We start from the raw sequence: 19,416 nt of genomic DNA, 5'->3' as shown, positions 1-19,416 counted from the left end.
CGTGGTGGGATAAAGAATGTAGTGATGCAGTTAAAGAAAGGAAGCGTATGGAAAGAATATATGAAAATGACATGTCTGATGTTAATTTTGAAAACCTCTCTCAAAATATTAACTTTACCCGATCACTTCTCAAAAAGAAAAAACAAGAAGGTTGGAAATCTTTTTGTTCGTCATTATCACCAGATACATGTTCAAGTGAAGTGTGGAAAAACATCAGGCGTTTCCGATCTGCTTTCAGGGAACAAACATCCGTCATTTCTGAGGAATTAGCTTACAAATTTATGGATAATTTAGCTCCATCTACAGCGCCAGAGTACATTGGGAAATCATTACCTATTATCTCCCCTACAGACCACGATTATAGCTCTTTAATAGTATCTCCGTTTGTTTTAGAGGAACTTAAAGGAGTTCTTTCATGTGTTAAAGATTCGGCGCCGGGTATGGACGGGATTCCATATTCCTTTTTATCTCACCTGTCAGAAATTGGTCTAAAATATTATCTGGACCTCATAAATTTAATTATGAGTTCTGGGAACATTCCGCGATCCTGGAAATTACAAGAAATTATTCCTATTTTAAAGCCCAACAAATCTTCAAGTGACGTATCATCATATAGACCAGTGGCTTTATCATCTGTCCTTTGCAAAATTTCAGAGCATTTAATCAAAAATCGACTGGAGTGGTATTTAGAACACTATAATTTTTTATCAAATAGCCAATACGGATTTCGTAAGGCGAAAAGCGCCATTGATAACATCTCCATACTGACTTCTGATATTAATATTGCTTTTTCGGATAATCAACATGTTGTTGCTGCGTTTGTTGATATTCGCTCAGCATATGACAATGTGGTTATCACAATCCTACAGCAGAAACTTTTCAGACTTGGAATTCCTGACGTTTTGATTAATTTAATCATATGTTTATTAGAAGAGAGATATATTGTTTTGAATATTGATGAATCAGTCCATTTTCAGCGTACCATGAGTAAGGGTCTTCCTCAAGGGTCGGTCTTAAGTCCTCTATTATATAATATTTATACACATGATTTAGCTGATTCGTTTAATAATAGAATTAACACCCTTCAGTATGCTGATGATCTTGTATTATACACTATAGATTCTAGTTTAGATTCAGCTTGTAATTTTTTAAATAAAGGTCTCATCGAGCTTAAGGGCTGGCTAGATAAAAATGGATTGGATGTTTCTGTTGACAAAAGCGTCGCTCTGATTTTTACGAGATCGCGAATAGTTCCTAGGGTTGATATTAGTTTTGATGGGAAACGGATCCCACTCCAAAATCATACAAAATTTTTAGGCGTCGTCTTAGATAGCAAAATGTCTGGTACCTTTCACGTTGAGTACATATGCTCAAAATGTGAAAGTATACTTAATTTGTTGAGGTGTCTTTCCGGAGTTTGGTGGGGTGCCCACCCTTTTTGCATGAAATTGGTGTATAATGCTTTGATTCGCAGTATTCTAGATTATGGAACGTTTTTGTTAGAAAGCGGTAACGTAACGGCACTTAAGAAATTAGATCAAATCCAAGCTAAAGCGCTGCGCATTGTGTTAGGTGCAATGAAATCGAGCCCTATTAATGCCCTTCAGGTTGAATGTGGAGATCCCCCACTGAAGATCAGAAGGCAATATTTATCTGATAGATTTTTATTTCGTATAATACAATTCACCAACCATCCATTAATAAACAAGTTGAAAATTTTAAACGATCGGATACGTACATCTTCTTTCTGGAAAAATAAATCATTACCTTGTTTAATTATAAGTTACCGAAAACTCATTTCAATGTCATCTAGTATTTTTCAGTCCCCAGTTTTACCTCTGTATGCATATAATTTCAAGTGCCTTTTGATCAAACCAATTATACGGTACAATATAGGAATCAATAAGAATGATATGAATTCAAATGCAAACTTTAGGTTTAATGTCGATAGGGAGTGGCGCAATTGGCATCATATTTTTACGGATGCATCTAAAACCTCGACTGATAGTTGTGTTGGAGTTGGTATATTACACGTTCAATTTAAGATTACACAAAAGATCAAGTTACCGCCGGAGTCTTCAGTCTTCACTGGGGAATGCTTTGGCCTACTAAAAGCAATAGAATATATAATATTAATGAAGCTACATAAATCTGTAATTTTTACTGATTCAATGAGTTCTCTGCAATGCTTAGATAAATATCCTTTCTATAATAAACCATTTTACCCTGTTATTTTTGAAATCAGAAATAAGTTAGCTGAATGCATTAACCTGGGATACTCGGTGACTTTTGCCTGGATCCCAAGTCATTGTGGAATCCAAGGAAACGATAGGGCTGACAGTTTGGCAAAGGATGCGGTGCAATGTGGAGATATGTATCCATACATTAATTACCCTCATGATCTTATGACATTACCGAAGCGATATCTCTTTGAAGCGTGGAATACGGTCTGGGCAGATACTGGGCAGTGTAAGGGAAGGAATTATTATAAAATTCAACCGACAATACCAATAAAGCCTTGGTTTGTTGGTGTTGAAGCAAATAAATTAGTTGTATCTACAATAAGTCGCATGAGAATTGGACATATGTGTATTCCTAGCCATCTAGCCAGAATTGGCGTATTAAATACTGAAGTTTGCGAGTGTGGAGAGAGTGAGGGAAATATAGACCATATATTTTTCTCTTGCTCTTTATACGATCATTCTTCCTTTTATAATTCATTAATTTCCTCAAATGTTCCTCTTCCTACTCGTATGTCATATCTTTTAATGTATCCTAAAAAATATTTTATTAATATATCTATCTTTATATTTAAGAATAACGTCAAATTGTAAGGTTTATTATTTTCCATTTAATCTATTTAGTTTATGTAAAAAATATGTAATAATATAATGTTATTTGTATTGATTTTTCCTAACTCTTCTGATCACCTTGCCTTTCCTATCGTGGTCCTAGTATCCTTTTTTCCCGTGTATGGATTCCCTACCTTTTACTTGACACTGGCAAATAGTCATATCTTCTTGCCATTATAAAAAAAAAAAAAAAAAAAAAAAAAAAAAAAGATTCGTTTCTTTATTGAACTGACTAATACTAACTAATATTATTTATATGAAATAATTACATCAAGAACATTTTTTGCTGAGAATGACTGATTATAAACGGATTATTATGATAATTCGAACTCTTTTCATTGTTAATATAATGGTTTACTTCTAACTATCGTACGATTGAATTTTGATTGAATCTTTCGAAAATGTCTCTATTACAGAATTTAACGTACCAGGAACAACAATATTCGTTAACACTATCAAAAGAACAGTGTGATATTATTGCTAAGTTAGCTAAAGTAACGTAAGTATAAATAAATAAAAAAACTTGATACTTTTTTTGTATTTCATTATCGACTTAGTATTTGATTTACGCTGTTTTCTGTCCTTTTCAGTATCACGTATAATGATAAGAAAAAGCCTGGTGAATGTCTATTAAAATATTTGGATAGAAAAGGACTTGCTGTAGAGCAGTATAGGCAACTCCTAGCCACTTCCTTGCATACTAAAACAATATTCACATATTATAAGCCACAATCTAAGGTAGCAATTCTGATAGCTAATGATAAATATGAGTATTTATCAAAATTAGTGACCCCATCCATTGACTGTGAATCTTTAGGGTCAAATTTAAGAAAGTTAGGCTTCATTACTGTTTCTATAAGAAATACAAAGAGTGCAGATTTGAAAAATAATATATCAAAAGTAATTAAAGTGATTCCAGAAGATTCATATTGTAAGTACCTAAATATACGGACAAAAAAATAAGGTTATGAGTATACAAGTTTATTATTGTGACTTAAATCCAATATTAATTAAAATTATTATAAAAGTAATATGTTCCATTTTTTCCAGGTTTTATCTTCTATGCAGGACATGGATGTGAAATCTGCAATACTAAATGCTTACTGGGCATTGATTGTCCAACAGAAAACATAACTTTTGCCCACTGCGTTACTGAAAATTGGCTATTAAGAGAGGTCTCTATATGTAAGCCTGATCTTTGTGTTTTGATCATGGACATGTGTAGAATTTGTTTAGATAGGTATGTTATTTTTTCAGAGGTTGTGAGATTCAGTTCTTGTGCTAACTCTATTTATAAGACTTCTATTAGACTCTAATTCTAATACAAAATAACATAAAGTTGTCGGACTAACCACTGAGAAAGGTGATGATAAATTGACAAAATAATATTGTAAAGTAATAATTTTAAAATCTATTCATTAATATTATGAACCGAGTAGAATATTCTCTAAATTTCTGTTTTCACACATACACTATTTTAAATCTAATTGAATTCTGCTGCAAATTAAACTATTATTGTCTTTCAGACAGTCAAATCCAGAGATATTCAAAGGCATATACAACATTGAAGAATATACATTAGATAGCAATTTAATAATTGGTTATTCCACCCAATCTTCCAAAGCGGCATATGAAGTTCTACAAATAGAATGTTCTACAACTATAGATAATAGTGTAACATATGAACTAAAAACAGGCGATACTGAGAAAATATTGCCTGGTTCTAGTCAATATGTTAATGCTTTGTGTTCGAGATTGACTGAGAATTATGATGTAAGCACATTGTTGGATAAAGTTCATGCTGGTAAGTTGAAATAGCATAACTTATATCTGCAATAGATAATTTTTAATAAAGGATTTGGTATGGTAACCCTTATTCTTTAATAAATAAATAAATATTTCAGGACAATTTTCACATACGGCACTATCTGATCCCATACTAAGCTTTCGCTTGTGTTATGGAAACCAGATGGCCGATAAACATTCATATATAATTTTTAAATAAATACTTATATAGATAATTAACACCCAGACACAGAGCAAACATCGAACAAATGTGTAATTAGTAATTGTGTAGCATAATATTTTCATCTTCCATTAAATATTTGTTCAAAATAGCCATAGCATAAAAATAATAAACAGGAAGAAATAAAGTAAGATTCCATATCATATCAAATATAATTTGATTATTTCTGAGTTTACACTTTACAGCAACTAAATAATTTTCTTTATAGATGTGGAGAGTTGCATGAAGAAACAAAGACCAATAAAATTACAATGTGGATCTTCAAAAAGGTCATTGTATGATCCTGTTAAAGGTAATTAATTCTTAATTTATATATTATGTCTACATGAAACGTAAATCCATGAAAAATTTCTTTAGTATTTTCAGGTAATTTATAAAAATAATGGATATTCATGAAAGTTGATATCTAATGCTTCAAATAACTTTACCTCAAGCATTTATTGTTATAATTCATAATTTATTCATTCTTTCTTTACAGATAACACAACTCAATTATTGGGAAAAATTAGAAGTGCTTGCAAAGAATTTCATGATCGTTGTGATGTTTATTAGACTTTCTGAAATTATTTTCCCTCTGGTGCTGTATAAATAAAGAAATAAATTATTAATAAAATGGTGCTAATTATTGAAAGTGAATATTAATGAAATAAGGAATTTTTATATATTGAATAAAACATTTATAAAACATAACTGATTTATTTTCACATACTCTATAGCTGCTATATTGTCTTGATCAGTAGATCCATTTTTTAGAATTAACATTGTGTAGTATAAAAATATAGTCATTTGTTTTTTTTTTATATGAAGACAGTCTGTGTATGAATATTATTTAGAGCTTTAGGCAAGAACATAAGCAGAATCTAGTTTTTAAAGTCTTATGGGCCCTGCAGCGTTGGCCCAACAAATAATTGTTGATGTTTGCCCGCAATTATGGTAATTATTATTGAACATGTTCAATGACGATCAAAGTCATTAATAGGCACTTTACACTATCGTGATTATGATCCCCCAACGCTACCCATTATAAAGAGGGCCCATTAGATAGAACTGAGCAATGCTTAAAAAATTCAACACAAATAATCTAATAAGCAACAAACTATTACGACTGAATAAAAATTGTATCTAAAGGAATAATTTTTGGCATTTTTTTTCCCCAATACTTTAATAAATATTCTTTTGACAGTAAAGCATGCCTATGTAAAATAAAAAAAATCAAATACAGGCCAACAAAATTTTAATATATCCTACTTATTGTCTAGGGAAGTCATTGTCTTTTAGCAAGGTTCTGCGGTTGAAAATGATTCACGATATTTATGCACCAGCTGTCCTCTACTCCTTTCGTGAATTCTCGTATAAATCTATAGTTCAATATAAATATTTTGTCTTGAAACTCTGGTTGGCCACTGAAAGTATAAAAAAGTTGAATTAAATTAAAAAGCAAACAAAACAAAATGTTCATGGAAAATGACAATAATATTAGTAAATACAATTTCGCTATTCGCCTCGCATTTCCAGAGAAAAACCCGCATAGTTTCCGTTGTTAGTAGGAGCGTATGTCTTATTCTGAGTCTTCAGCTACATACATACCATAATTTCATTGTAATCGGTTCAGTACTTGCGTGAATGAGTAATCCATCTTTCCTCACAAACTTTCGCATTTATAATATTAGTATGATATTCATTATTCAGATTATGCCATCGCTACGAACTCATATACAAACATTTAAAAACATACCCTAAAGTAATTGGGGGTAGGTCTCCTGTTTCCTTCATATGTTTGAGTCCTCTAAGCACATGATAGCACATTGTAATTTCCACCCATCTTTTGTCAGCGTCGTCGAACATAACTCCTACCTGAAATTATATAGAAATATCTTAATCTTAATACTATTATAAAGGCGAAAGTTTGTAAGTATGAATGTATGGATGTTTGTTACTCTTTCACGTAAAAACTACTGAACCGATTACAATGAAATTTAGCAAATTTGAAATTTATATGTGTATATAGAGGGTAACTTGGATTAACACATAGGATAGGTTTTATCCCGGAAATCCCACTGGAACGGGAACTATGCTGGTTTTCCTTTGAAAACGCGGGCGAAGCCGCGGGCGGAAATCTAGTTATCTTATATGTAAAGAAGCTCAGTATACATAATATATTATGTAGTAAGTACCACTTAAAATTCAAGGACAGAAAAGATTTTAAACAATTTTTCTAAGTTTCATTTGTTTCTGCTTGCAGTAGAAGAGTAGCATTAAAAAATTTGAAAAAACTTGAAATCAAGATCTGACAAAGATTATAGGATTACAAGGAGCTTGTTTCTAGGTAAACAATTAGTTTTAATATAGAGGTGAATATTATAATTTATCAAATCATGGAAAGTAAAAACAAAGTACAGTAGCACCTCTATATGTCGAATATCAAGGGAGACGCCAAAAAATTCGAGTTATAGAGTTTTCAACTTATGGAGGATTTCGACTTAGGCGGATTTTGATTCGACATAAAGAGTTTGAGGTTTATTCTTATAAATTTTGAGTTAAAGAGGTAAAGTACATTAAAATTCAACTTGCAGAGGTGACAAACATGTTTTTATTTATTATAAATCAACATTATTTCAAATCATTTTAAAATAAAAAATCTTGTGTGGTTTTATGAAACCACGGTAAAAGTGAAACTTAGGCAAAAAATTACTGTATTTGTACGATAATTATCGTACGGTTCCGAACACTGCTTTATACCTACTCGGCAGCCGACCGTCACGCGACATGCGCTACACAGACCAAAAAGTTTGAGACGATGTAATAAAAGTTTCACTTTAAAATATGGCATTAAAAAAAGTCAGTATTTCTTTTGCTTTCGATAATTTGGTTGTTCTCTAGCATTATCTAATCTATAAAGAACAGAAAATTCTTCTTCTTCAGAGATACTGGTTTGCTCTATAAAATTTCGTAAGGTATTCAATGCGGTTCTTGCCTCTTTGATGGAAACGCATGGAGCGCATGTACTATTCACGTCTTCTATGTCATCTTAATCAGTAGTATCGGTTTTCTGAGCTACTGAATCGATAATTTCGTCATTAGAAACTTAATGCAAACACGTGTTTACGTGAGTCATTAATTTATTATCGTATACTCCTAAAATGTTTTCTAAGAAACAATTATAGTGTACTGCACTGTCGGCAAGTTGTTAAAATCCAAATGATCAAGTTATGAAGATTGTAAAATAAAATGTTGCCATGTTCGAGATACAGAGGTCAAATTTAATTTTTCGAGTTATAGAGTGAAAATATGTAACAAAATGGCTTGGAGGGACTCGGTGATTATTTCGACTAACAGAGGGCCAAGATTTCAAGTTACGGAGGTTTTCGGGTTTGAAGGGAAGGGAACAAGACATTTTTTCGAGATTTGGAGGTTTTTGACTTATCGAGGTTCGACTTAACGAGGTGCTACTGTATTAAATTAATTTTTAAGAAATACAAACTGACTTTCCTTGTTGTACCTTCCTAAGACAATAACAAACAATATAAAACAACCAGTTCATAGAATTTATTCTATGAACTGGTTGTTTTATGTGTGCATTTATGCAATATAATCATTAGTTACACAAAAAAGCCTACCTGGTAAGGAAAAGCATAGAATATATCCTCCTTATCAATACTCAACAACTGCCTTTGTGAAATAGACAGTTGTGATATAGCAGACTTGAGCGATGCAATGGCATCTTTATCTAACAACCCTTCCAATGATTTGAAGTTGCTATTTTGTAAACCCTCAGAAACTACCTAAAATAATACAGAATATTAGAAATGTAGTATAAATATAAAAATAATATCCCATTTTTACAGGTAACAGTACAGTGCAACAGGTAAAATCCATAAAGCTTATTTTACCATCGTTTTAGAACAAAGCTGGCTGGCTAATAACAAAAATAAGGGCTGATTTTTCAATTCTTGGTTAAAACTTATTCGTCAAATAATGTATTGAACTACCATTTCAAAATGTATCCGTATTTGACAGTTTACAGGTGAAATTTTAATATTATCGTGTATTACTTTATTGGACGGGTAAGTTTTAACCAAGGATTGAAAAACCGGTCCTACATACACAATGACAGTTTCTATAAGATTACGTTAAGATTACCTTTACATTTCAAACAATTAAATAAATAGATTAATGAAAAACACCTGGACAGCATGTTTAGAAGCTTCAATAAACTCCGACAAATTGAATTCTTGATCAAAATACGGCCGAATGATGAACGTCGCAAACATCCAATTTTTTATAAACTTTATAAACGATGGCCATACAATTGGTGGAAATTCCATTAACTGAGGCAATCTCCGAGTTTCCACTTTGTTGTCGCAGTAGCTTCGTAGTTGTATAACAGGACATCTTGAGGTTACTGGAGCTTGTAAATATTTGTATGTAGTCCTATAACATAACCTATACGACTGCGTTGTTACGATTCGTCTGATTGCTACATTCATATTTATATCTTAACAGTATTTTTACTATTTAACTACTTAGATTTCCTCATAGATGCACACATTTATATTAAAAACATTTGTTTTCGATTTGTTAATTGATAATTTTTACTGTTGTTAAAAAAATCATAGATCATCAGACATTAAAATGTCAAGTGTGTCACTGTCAAGTGCCAGTCTGCCAGAGTTAAAACGGTATTGCTAGAATAATTATTTATATTTAGAAATCGCATTTACAGGTGAAGTCCCATTCAAAGGAATTTCCTATGGACGGACTTAAATCTGTGCATACCACAGGTGCATACGTACTTACTTAGTTCCACGTAGTTTACTTTAATAATTTTCTCTCTTCTTTCTATTACAAAGCATGTTCATAAACTTAGTATAGAGAATATTTGTTATTTGAACATTGTATTGACTAATTGTTCGATAAAATCGATACATACCTATGAAATCAAATCTGAACTAAATTATATTTTCCTCTAAGGAAATTCCATAACACCACACGTATATTATATATATATCTGTGATATATATAATGTAAATTAGTGGTAAATTACCTTTTTTAATTGCAGTGATTAATTTTATTATCTATACATTTTTTACTGTTAGTAACACCGCAAAGCGTCAATTGTCAAAACTCAAATCATAAAATGTCAGATTACTTTTCAAACTTCTGAATAAAATACACAAAAGGCATTAAAATATTGAAATAACTATAAAGGAATAGTATACTTTATTTAAACTTAAAAATGGATGACCAAGCATGTCCTCGCTGTAAAACTACGAAGTATAGAAACCCTTCTTTGAAATTGATGGTTAATGTATGTGGCCATGCCTTGTGTGAAAGCTGCGTCGATTTACTGTTTTTAAAAGGTAAATTTAGAATTTATTGCAACAATAATAGTTTGTAAAGTATACGGAACACGTATGAATACTTTTGTGGGGTATTTATATAGGTATGTGACCAATTGTATCAAATCTTATGAATTGTTTATAATTTTCGCAGGATCTGGTTCATGTCCAGAATGCAATGTTCCCTTACGCCGCAGCAACTTTCGAGTTCAATTATTCGAAGATGCTATGGTAGAAAAAGAAATGGACATTAGAAAAAGAATTTTAAAAGATTTCAACAAGAAAGAGGAAGATTTTGCCACATTAAGGGAATACAATGACTATTTAGAAGATATTGAATCTATAATTTATAATTTAGTGAACAATATTGATATTTTAAACACTAATAAGAAAATAGAACAGTATAAGAAGGATAATAAGGAATTAATTATGAAAAATAAAGCAAAAATTGGTAAGTGAATTACAGTAACTTAAATTCAACCTAAATATTTTAAATTTTGGCAAGTAATAAGTAAAAAGTATTAAACTTGCTCAACATTATTTTTTCAGGCAGAGAAGAATTAGAATTAGAAGAAATATTAGAAATTGAAAAGCAGATGGAGGAAATAAGAAGAGCGGAGGTGTTGCGACTAGAGCAGGAGGCAAAGAAACAGAAGATTAGGGAAAAGGAAGCGTTAATAGATGAGCTAATGTTTGCCGAGGGCGATGCCAAGGATATATTGAACACATTCTCACAGAATCTAGCCAATAAACAGGAGGAAGTTGTGCCTGTAGTTCCTAAGGTTAGTTTTGTATTCTTTGTTACTTGTTTAAATCTTGCATATCTTAATACTATTATAAAGGCGAAAGTTTGTAAGTATGGATGTATGGATGTTTGTTACTCTTTCACGTAAAAACTACTGAACCGATTACAATGAAATTTAGCACACATATAGAGGGTAACTTGGATTAATCCCTCAGTCCCGGAATCACAGACACAATAGAAAATCTATTGTGTCGCGGCCCGATCGGGCCGCTCGGTGGTCAATGGGTTATCACATAGAATAGGTTTTATCCCGGAAATCCCACGGGAACGGGAACTATGCGGGTTTTCCTTTGAAAACGCGGGTGAAGCCGCGGGCGGAAATCTAGTTATTTCATACTATGAAAATAGAAATTAATTGTTTTGTTTACATTGTGAAGGAAAAATTCTTCTTGAAACTTATTTATTTTTGTAGTTTTGTACAAAATGGTCAAATGTACAAACACAAGAAAATCTCTTGTTTCATTTTTTCCTCTTTGGAATTAAATGGTCAAATGTATTGATGTTAAATGGATCCAAATCATTAATTTAGATTTTTTATATGAAAGATGCATTACTATTTTTAATTAATTAAATAATCAGCTCAAATCAGGTTATTGATGTTAAAACTGGCCATAGTTCTTTATTTTAAATAATGTAAAAATAAATATAGCTGTAAATAGTGAAATATGTGCTTCATTTATAAAATAAAATAAAAATGCAGTTCCATCAAGAGGTAACAATACAAAGTTTTAGTCATAAAAAAGACGTGTGTCACTCGGGGACTGCAGCGGTAAAGCTATTGCATGCTATGCCTTCAAGCCACACCTCCGCGCCCGTTCCCGTGGGGAGCGTGAGGTTTTTTCGTTACAGAATTTCTGGATTCGGTCCCCGCGCTCAAGGCCCGCGATAGAAGCTATGCTATAGCTTAAAATCTTATGGGTATTAAGATATATAAAACTTACCTTAAATTAATTTCAGGTAACACAATTCTCAAGTGGTGTGAAATTCACTAGAGGCTCCGGCCAGCAACCCTTACCGATAATAGAAGAAGGACCTTTATACAAATATGAGCCACTTGCTATACCAGATAGAATTGGCCCAGATCCACCTTCATTACAGGAAATCGTTAATAATGGGTACCTGCAGCATGTTAGGTAAATTGGAGTTAATTACCTATTATAAGTATTTATTTAAAATTATATATGTATGTTTATCAGCCATCTGGTTTCCATAACACAAGCGAAAGCTTAGTATAGGATCAGATTGTGCCGTGTGTGAATATAGTCCCGAAATATTTATTATTTATTCTGAATTTAAAAAATTAGAAAATATTTTGATATTGTGTTTAAAAACTAAAATAAATAGAATTTAAACATAAATAATTATGAGAATCTGTATGATTGAATTTATATTTTTGGTTTTATGGCATTCAAATGCTTTATAAATATAAATTTATAAAGAATAGAAAAAATTCGATCACGAGGCGGGACTCGAACCCGCATCCTTCGCGCCATTCCGGGGCGGATGCCTCACCAACTCAGCCACTCGTGACCCGCCCGAGTGATCGAATTTATTCTATTCTTTCAGTTTTATGTGTCTGAAGGGACACACCGCGCGCCATCTATTGAGATGATTAACAACCATTTCAACCAATATGAAGCACTTTTCAGTGAATACAATATTGTAACGATGGAACACGACCTTTTTTGTTGAATTTATATTTTTGGTTTTATGGCATTCAAATGCTTTATAAATATAAATTTATAAAGAATAGAAAAAAATCGATCACGAGGCGGGACTCGAACCCGCATCCTTCGCGCCATTCCGGGGCGGATGCCTCACCAACTCAGCCACTCGTGACCCGCCCGAGTGATCGAATTTATTCTATTCTTTCAGTTTTATGTGTCTGAAGGGACACACCGCGCGCCATCTATTGAGATGATTAACAACCATTTCAACCAATATGAAGCACTTTTCAGTGAATACAATATTGTAACGATGGAACACGACCTTTTTTGTTGAATTTATATTTTTGGTTTTATGGCATTCAAATGCTTTATAAATATAAATTTATAAAGAATAGAAAAAATTCGATCACGAGGCGGGACTCGAACCCGCATCCTTCGCGCCATTCCGGGGCGGATGCCTCACCAACTCAGCCACTCGTGACCCGCCCGAGTGATCGAATTTATTCTATTCTTTCAGTTTTATGTGTCTGAAGGGACACACCGCGCGCCATCTATTGAGATGATTAACAACCATTTCAACCAATATGAAGCACTTTTCAGTGAATACAATATTGTAACGATGGAACACGACCTTTTTTGTTGAATTTATATTTTTGGTTTTATGGCATTCAAAGAATTTTTTCTATTCTTTATAAATTTATATTTATAAAGCATTTGAATGCCATAAAACCAAAAATATAAATTCAACAAAAAAGGTCGTGTTCCATCGTTACAATATTGTATTCACTGAAAAGTGCTTCATATTGGTTGAAATGGTTGTTAATCATCTCAATAGATGGCGCGCGGTGTGTCCCTTCAGACACATAAAACTGAAAGAATAGAATAAATTCGATCACTCGGGCGGGTCACGAGTGGCTGAGTTGGTAAGGCATCCGCCCCGGAATGGCGCGAAGGATGCGGGTTCGAGTCCCGCCTCGTGATCGAATTTTTTCTATTCTTTATAAATTTATATTTATAAAGCATTTGAATGCCATAAAACCAAAAATATAAATTCAACAAAAAAGGTCGTGTTCCATCGTTACAATATTGTATTCACTGAAAAGTGCTTCATATTGGTTGAAATGGTTGTTAATCATCTCAATAGATGGCGCGCGGTGTGTCCCTTCAGACACATAAAACTGAAAGAATAGAATAAATTCGATCACTCGGGCGGGTCACGAGTGGCTGAGTTGGTGAGGCATCCGCCCCGGAATGGCGCGAAGGATGCGGGTTCGAGTCCCGCCTCGTGATCGAATTTTTTCTATTCTTTATAAATTTATATTTATAAAGCATTTGAATGCCATAAAACCAAAAATATAAATTCAACAAAAAAGGTCGTGTTCCATCGTTACAATATTGTATTCACTGAAAAGTGCTTCATATTGGTTGAAATGGTTGTTAATCATCTCAATAGATGGCGCGCGGTGTGTCCCTTCAGACACATAAAACTGAAAGAATAGAATAAATTCGATCACTCGGGCGGGTCACGAGTGGCTGAGTTGGTGAGGCATCCGCCCCGGAATGGCGCGAAGGATGCGGGTTCGAGTCCCGCCTCGTGATCGAATTTTTTCTATTCTTTATAAATTTATATTTATAAAGCATTTGAATGCCATAAAACCAAAAATATAAATTCAACAAAAAAGGTCGTGTTCCATCGTTACAATATTGTATTCACTGAAAAGTGCTTCATATTGGTTGAAATGGTTGTTAATCATCTCAATAGATGGCGCGCGGTGTGTCCCTTCAGACACATAAAACTGAAAGAATAGAATAAATTCGATCACTCGGGCGGGTCACGAGTGGCTGAGTTGGTGAGGCATCCGCCCCGGAATGGCGCGAAGGATGCGGGTTCGAGTCCCGCCTCGTGATCGAATTTTTTCTATTCTTTATAAATTTATATTTATAAAGCATTTGAATGCCATAAAACCAAAAATATAAATTCAACAAAAAAAGGTCGTGTTCCATCGTTACAATATTGTATTCACTGAAAAGTGCTTCATATTGGTTGAAATGGTTGTTAATCATCTCAATAGATGGCGCGCGGTGTGTCCCTTCAGACACATAAAACTGAAAGAATAGAATAAATTCGATCACTCGGGCGGGTCACGAGTGGCTGAGTTGGTGAGGCATCCGCCCCGGAATGGCGCGAAGGATGCGGGTTCGAGTCCCGCCTCGTGATCGAATTTTTTCTATTCTTTATAAATTTATATTTATAAAGCATTTGAATGCCATAAAACCAAAAATATAAATTCAACAAAAAAGGTCGTGTTCCATCGTTACAATATTGTATTCACTGAAAAGTGCTTCATATTGGTTGAAATGGTTGTTAATCATCTCAATAGATGGCGCGCGGTGTGTCCCTTCAGACACATAAAACTGAAAGAATAGAATAAATTCGATCACTCGGGCGGGTCACGAGTGGCTGAGTTGGTGAGGCATCCGCCCCGGAATGGCGCGAAGGATGCGGGTTCGAGTCCCGCCTCGTGATCGAATTTTTTCTATTCTTTATAAATTTATATTTATAAAGCATTTGAATGCCATAAAACCAAAAATATAAATTCAACAAAAAAGGTCGTGTTCCATCGTTACAATATTGTATTCACTGAAAAGTGCTTCATATTGGTTGAAATGGTTGTTAATCATCTCAATAGATGGCGCGCGGTGTGTCCCTTCAGACACATAAAACTGAAAGAATAGAATAAATTCGATCACTCGGGCGGGTCACGAGTGGCTGAGTTGGTGAGGCATCCGCCCCGGAATGGCGCGAAGGATGCGGGTTCGAGTCCCGCCTCGTGATCGAATTTTTTCTATTCTTTATAAATTTATATCTGTATGATTGTTAAATTTTGCTCATAACATTAATGGTCTAAGATAAATATTTGAAGAAAGGCTAGTAGCCTATCTAAAACATTTAAATGAACCCATGATAGATATACTATAGTATTCATCATGTAATATGTAGTAGAAAATAAATTATTAGTGGTATGTAGAAACTAGAAGAGCAAGCACGAAAACTATCATCAAAGTATTAGTATCGTCAACGAGACGTTTTTATATAACAACGTCAGCATATTAAAGAAGTCCCTTTTCATCACAGATAACGCTTTTCAAATTACAATACAAATACTCTCTAAGATAATACAAATACTTTGACGATAGTTTTAGTGTTCATTCTTCTGATGGCAAATTAAAATGCTAATAAATAACATTAATTATTATTCTTATTCACAGAGCAGAGAACGAAACAGAGAAGGCCGGTGGCTATTCATCCACATTGCCCTGTTTACGAGCATTGCAAGACGCCCTCTCAGGCTTATACCATGCAAGCTGACAGCAAATAGATACTATAGTGATTGAGTGATTTGGACTGTGATTATTGTTGATTAAATGATATGATGTGTTTGTTTTGTGGTGGTTTTATTTTTGATCCTGGGTTAATTTGAAAATTATTAGGTTACTATAACAACACATACCTACATCACAATAAAAAAATGTAATGATATAAAAACCAAATATTTCAGAACTTGAGTTTGTAGAGCTCATTTTTATGTTAGAAAAGGAAAAGAATATATTATCACAATATGGTTATAGGGAGGCCAATTTAACAAGATATAGAAGGTAGAATGCAAAACTAACGTCAAAACATTGGACCCGTTCCACGGAACACGCAACAACAAGTTATTGAGCCACGGACAGAATTGACTGGCGAATATATTTTCTCGTTACATTGGCTTATATCTTATGCATACATACTGTATAACAGTTATAGAGTATGTATGCATAAGATATAAGCCAATGTAAATTGTAACGAGAAAATACTATAACTGTAGGCACCGCAGCGCCCTCTAGCTATTCCAGCACGTCTAGATTTTACGTTAAAAATAATAATGAGCCAATCACCATGTTATATACCTATTATAGTTTGTTATATAATTTGGCATGAAGTTTATAAATTGAAATCTTTTTATCCATTTATTTTTTATTTCACTCTCATTAATTCAAAAATTATTGTTAATTTAAAAATAACAAAGTACTTATACGCACTCATACGTTTTTAGTTACTTATAGGCTATAGGTATTGATCGCGTAATTATTAAACTCATACTATGAGTATTAAGTATTTGTTTTGTAAATAAAATGTTTAACTAACTATAAAGTATAAACATTTTCCATTTTCTTAGAAAACTATACATGTTCAAGTCCATGGGCGTAGCCACGGTGGGGCAGGGTGGGGCGCTTGCCCCACCCTGGCTCCGACCTGGAAGGTACCTAACCAAATTTAAAAAACTAAATTATCAAGGTACTTACTATTTATTTAATATTTGTAAGAAATTCACACTCAAAAGTCGTCAGTCGACATAAAAAATGCGATCAAAACAAAAAGCTGGTACGATTTATCTTATGCGTACACAAACGCAATCTTAATCTACGATTTCTCGGAAACTACCTACTTTAGGGCAAAAAATATTGTGACTTTTTTTGTAGAGAATTAAATTTTGCATCTTTTTCACCTTATAAACTTTTTTGTAAAACTTACCGTTTACGATTTATGGCCTATTTAATGAACCGGTTTATCGTTTTTGGCTAATAACTCTTAAAATATTTGATTAATCAATAAAATGCAACTATTCATTTTTTAAGAGCACTTTATTTTTTTACACTCTACAGCATTTGTTTGATTTTTGCACGCCTCATAAGCGAAGCGTTGAGGTGGGTACTACTGTCACTTCGCGCAAAACATCTGATTTTTCAAACTTAAAATGTCTTTATGTATCATACATTGCACTTGTAAGATAATACATACACACACATATTAAGAAAAAACACTATTTTTAACGTTCATGATATTTTTGATGTCATTTTTGTTATTTAAACTAGTTAAAAAACAGTTTAAAAAAGTTCTGTCTTGGACGTCCGTGTGTCTGTATGTGCGGATCCTTTTTCTTGTTAACACGATAGCGACCGAAATACTTTACTAATCGAGTCTTTTTTTTTCTCTTACGCTTGAGTATGCTCAGGAATAGAACCCTTTCATTTTTCAGGGTCTGATTCGATGTGGTTTAATTGTTATTAAATAAACAAAAATAATAATTAATAAATATTTATTAAAAAAAAATTATGAGGCGTGCACTTTTGGATTTTCCAAATTATTTTTCTAATGCCCGTACTTTTCAAGTTATTGAACGTTTAATGTTGGACTACTGGGCGTTTAATCGAAAATTTCAAGGTATGCATTTGCATTGTATGTATGCAAAAATATGTGCTGTAGACCTAACCTGTAGTGCTTAAAAATTTATAGGTAAGTAGTTTATTTCGGCCGCCCGCGGCATTTCTACATTAAACGTTCTATACTCAAAAAATATGGGCAATGGCCATTCAGTTTTACGAAAAAGTTTACAAGGTAGAATAGATGCGAAATTTTATTCTCTACAAAAAAGGTTACACTAATAACTTTTGCCCCAAAGTGGGTAGTTTTTGAGAAACTTTTTAAACTTTTATATTAATTCATGGTAAAAAAGAAATTAATAAATCAAATTATTGTATTTATAGAAATCTAAAATGTATAATAAAGTAGCCCCAAACATAATATTATGTTTAGGGTTCTGAACCACCAAAAGGAAAAAAGTGTAACCCTTTATAGGATCACTTTGTTGTCCGTCTGCCTGTCAACACCTTTTTTTTATCAGGAACGCGTGGATGTATTGCTTAAAAGTTAAAACATTATCGAATACTCAAATCTAAGGCCCCTTGAAGCAAAAAAAAATGAACTCCAACTACTGGGCAAAGCAATCAAAAAGATACAGCCGCTTTTGCTAAAAAATTTCAAGAATCGAAAGGGTCCCAAGGAACAAAACCTACAGGGTACTTCCCGTGAAACCAGAATCTGTATTAAGCACAGGTATTAAGTAACTTCTTATAGCGTATAGGTATAAAGAAAAAAATTGCGAAAAGCATAAATTTAAAGCAACAACAAAAAAAAACGTGTGGCACTCGGGGACTGCTGCGGTAAAGCTATTGCATAGCATGCCTTCAAGCCACACCTCCGCCCGTCGGAGAGGGGAGCGTGAGGTTTTTTCGTTACGGAATTTCTAGATTCGGTCCCCGCGCTCAAGGCCTGCGATAGAAGCTATGCAATAGCTTAAAAAACATGTTTGTATAGAACCCTCGGTGCGTGAGTTCGATTCGCACTTGGCCGGTTTTTTGGTTGTGTCTACTATTAACTATTATATACATCCATATAGTATCTAGAAGACCTTATTTCTTGATACAAGGCCGGGTGTTGTAGGGACAACACCCGGCCAGACCCTTAATCTGACCATTTTGTATGAAATAAAATTCGCGAGTTGAACTTGCACACCGATGTTTGCGTATGAGCCTGTTTATATGTTGTTACAGAAAAGTTATACTTTTCACAATTATTTATTTATTTAATTATTCTTGTAACTGTCATTATAAGATGTTGCTTCTTACCAAATTTCAAGATTCTGTGTTCACGGAAAGTACCCTGAAGGTTATGATTCCCTTGCAAAAGTCGCAATTTGCGCAAATTTACAGCATAAACGGCTGTGTCTTTTGATTGCGTTAGTTTATGAGTTTGATTTTTTCACAGCTTCAAGGGACGGTAGACATTAGTATTTAATATTTATTTCAGCTTCATATCTCTACGCGTTCCTGAGAAAAAAGGTCT

The 19,416-nt window shown here is 33.3% G+C and overlaps 3 protein-coding genes across 4 annotated transcripts; 2 read left to right on the top strand and 1 right to left on the bottom strand.

Moving 5' to 3' along the window:
• Window positions 1-3,094: 3,094 nt before the first annotated feature.
• On the top strand, window positions 3,095-5,561 carry LOC149898613 (mucosa-associated lymphoid tissue lymphoma translocation protein 1-like). Its single transcript, XM_090115116.1, has 6 exons — window positions 3,095-3,351; window positions 3,443-3,783; window positions 3,903-4,092; window positions 4,379-4,656; window positions 5,087-5,170; window positions 5,357-5,561. The coding sequence occupies exons 1-6, from the start codon at window positions 3,254-3,256 to the stop codon at window positions 5,428-5,430; spliced, it is 1,065 nt and encodes a 354-aa protein (XP_089971242.1). The 5' UTR covers window positions 3,095-3,253; the 3' UTR covers window positions 5,431-5,561.
• On the bottom strand, window positions 5,555-9,465 carry LOC149898612 (m-AAA protease-interacting protein 1, mitochondrial-like). The gene is made up of 4 exons (XM_090115119.1): window positions 9,063-9,465; window positions 8,496-8,660; window positions 6,614-6,732; window positions 5,555-6,281 (listed from the first exon to the last, which is right to left on the bottom strand). Exons 1-4 carry the CDS (start codon window positions 9,363-9,365, stop codon window positions 6,143-6,145), a joined length of 726 nt encoding a protein of 241 aa, XP_089971245.1. The 5' UTR covers window positions 9,366-9,465; the 3' UTR covers window positions 5,555-6,142.
• A 544-nt stretch (window positions 9,466-10,009) lies between these two features.
• On the top strand, window positions 10,010-16,136 carry Mat1 (CDK-activating kinase assembly factor). Of its 2 annotated transcripts, none has more exons than XM_090115117.1 (5): window positions 10,010-10,238; window positions 10,372-10,668; window positions 10,767-10,999; window positions 11,980-12,155; window positions 15,960-16,136. In XM_090115117.1, exons 1-5 carry the CDS (start codon window positions 10,115-10,117, stop codon window positions 16,057-16,059), a joined length of 930 nt encoding a protein of 309 aa, XP_089971243.1. In that variant the 5' UTR covers window positions 10,010-10,114; the 3' UTR covers window positions 16,060-16,136. The 2 variants fall into 2 exon arrangements, with proteins under 2 accessions (XP_089971243.1, XP_089971244.1); XM_090115118.1 differs by having other exon boundaries at window positions 10,372-10,672; window positions 10,771-10,999.
• Window positions 16,137-19,416: the final 3,280 nt, after the last annotated feature.

This window comes from Colias eurytheme, chromosome 22 (genome assembly GCF_061535395.1).
Source record: "Colias eurytheme isolate Ceu_HAF_F1 chromosome 22, ilColEury1 Martin Lab GWU primary, whole genome shotgun sequence".
Taxonomy (NCBI): domain Eukaryota; kingdom Metazoa; phylum Arthropoda; class Insecta; order Lepidoptera; family Pieridae; genus Colias; species Colias eurytheme.
Note: the sequence above shows the minus strand (reverse complement) of the source record. Positions and strands in the feature narration are given on the sequence as shown.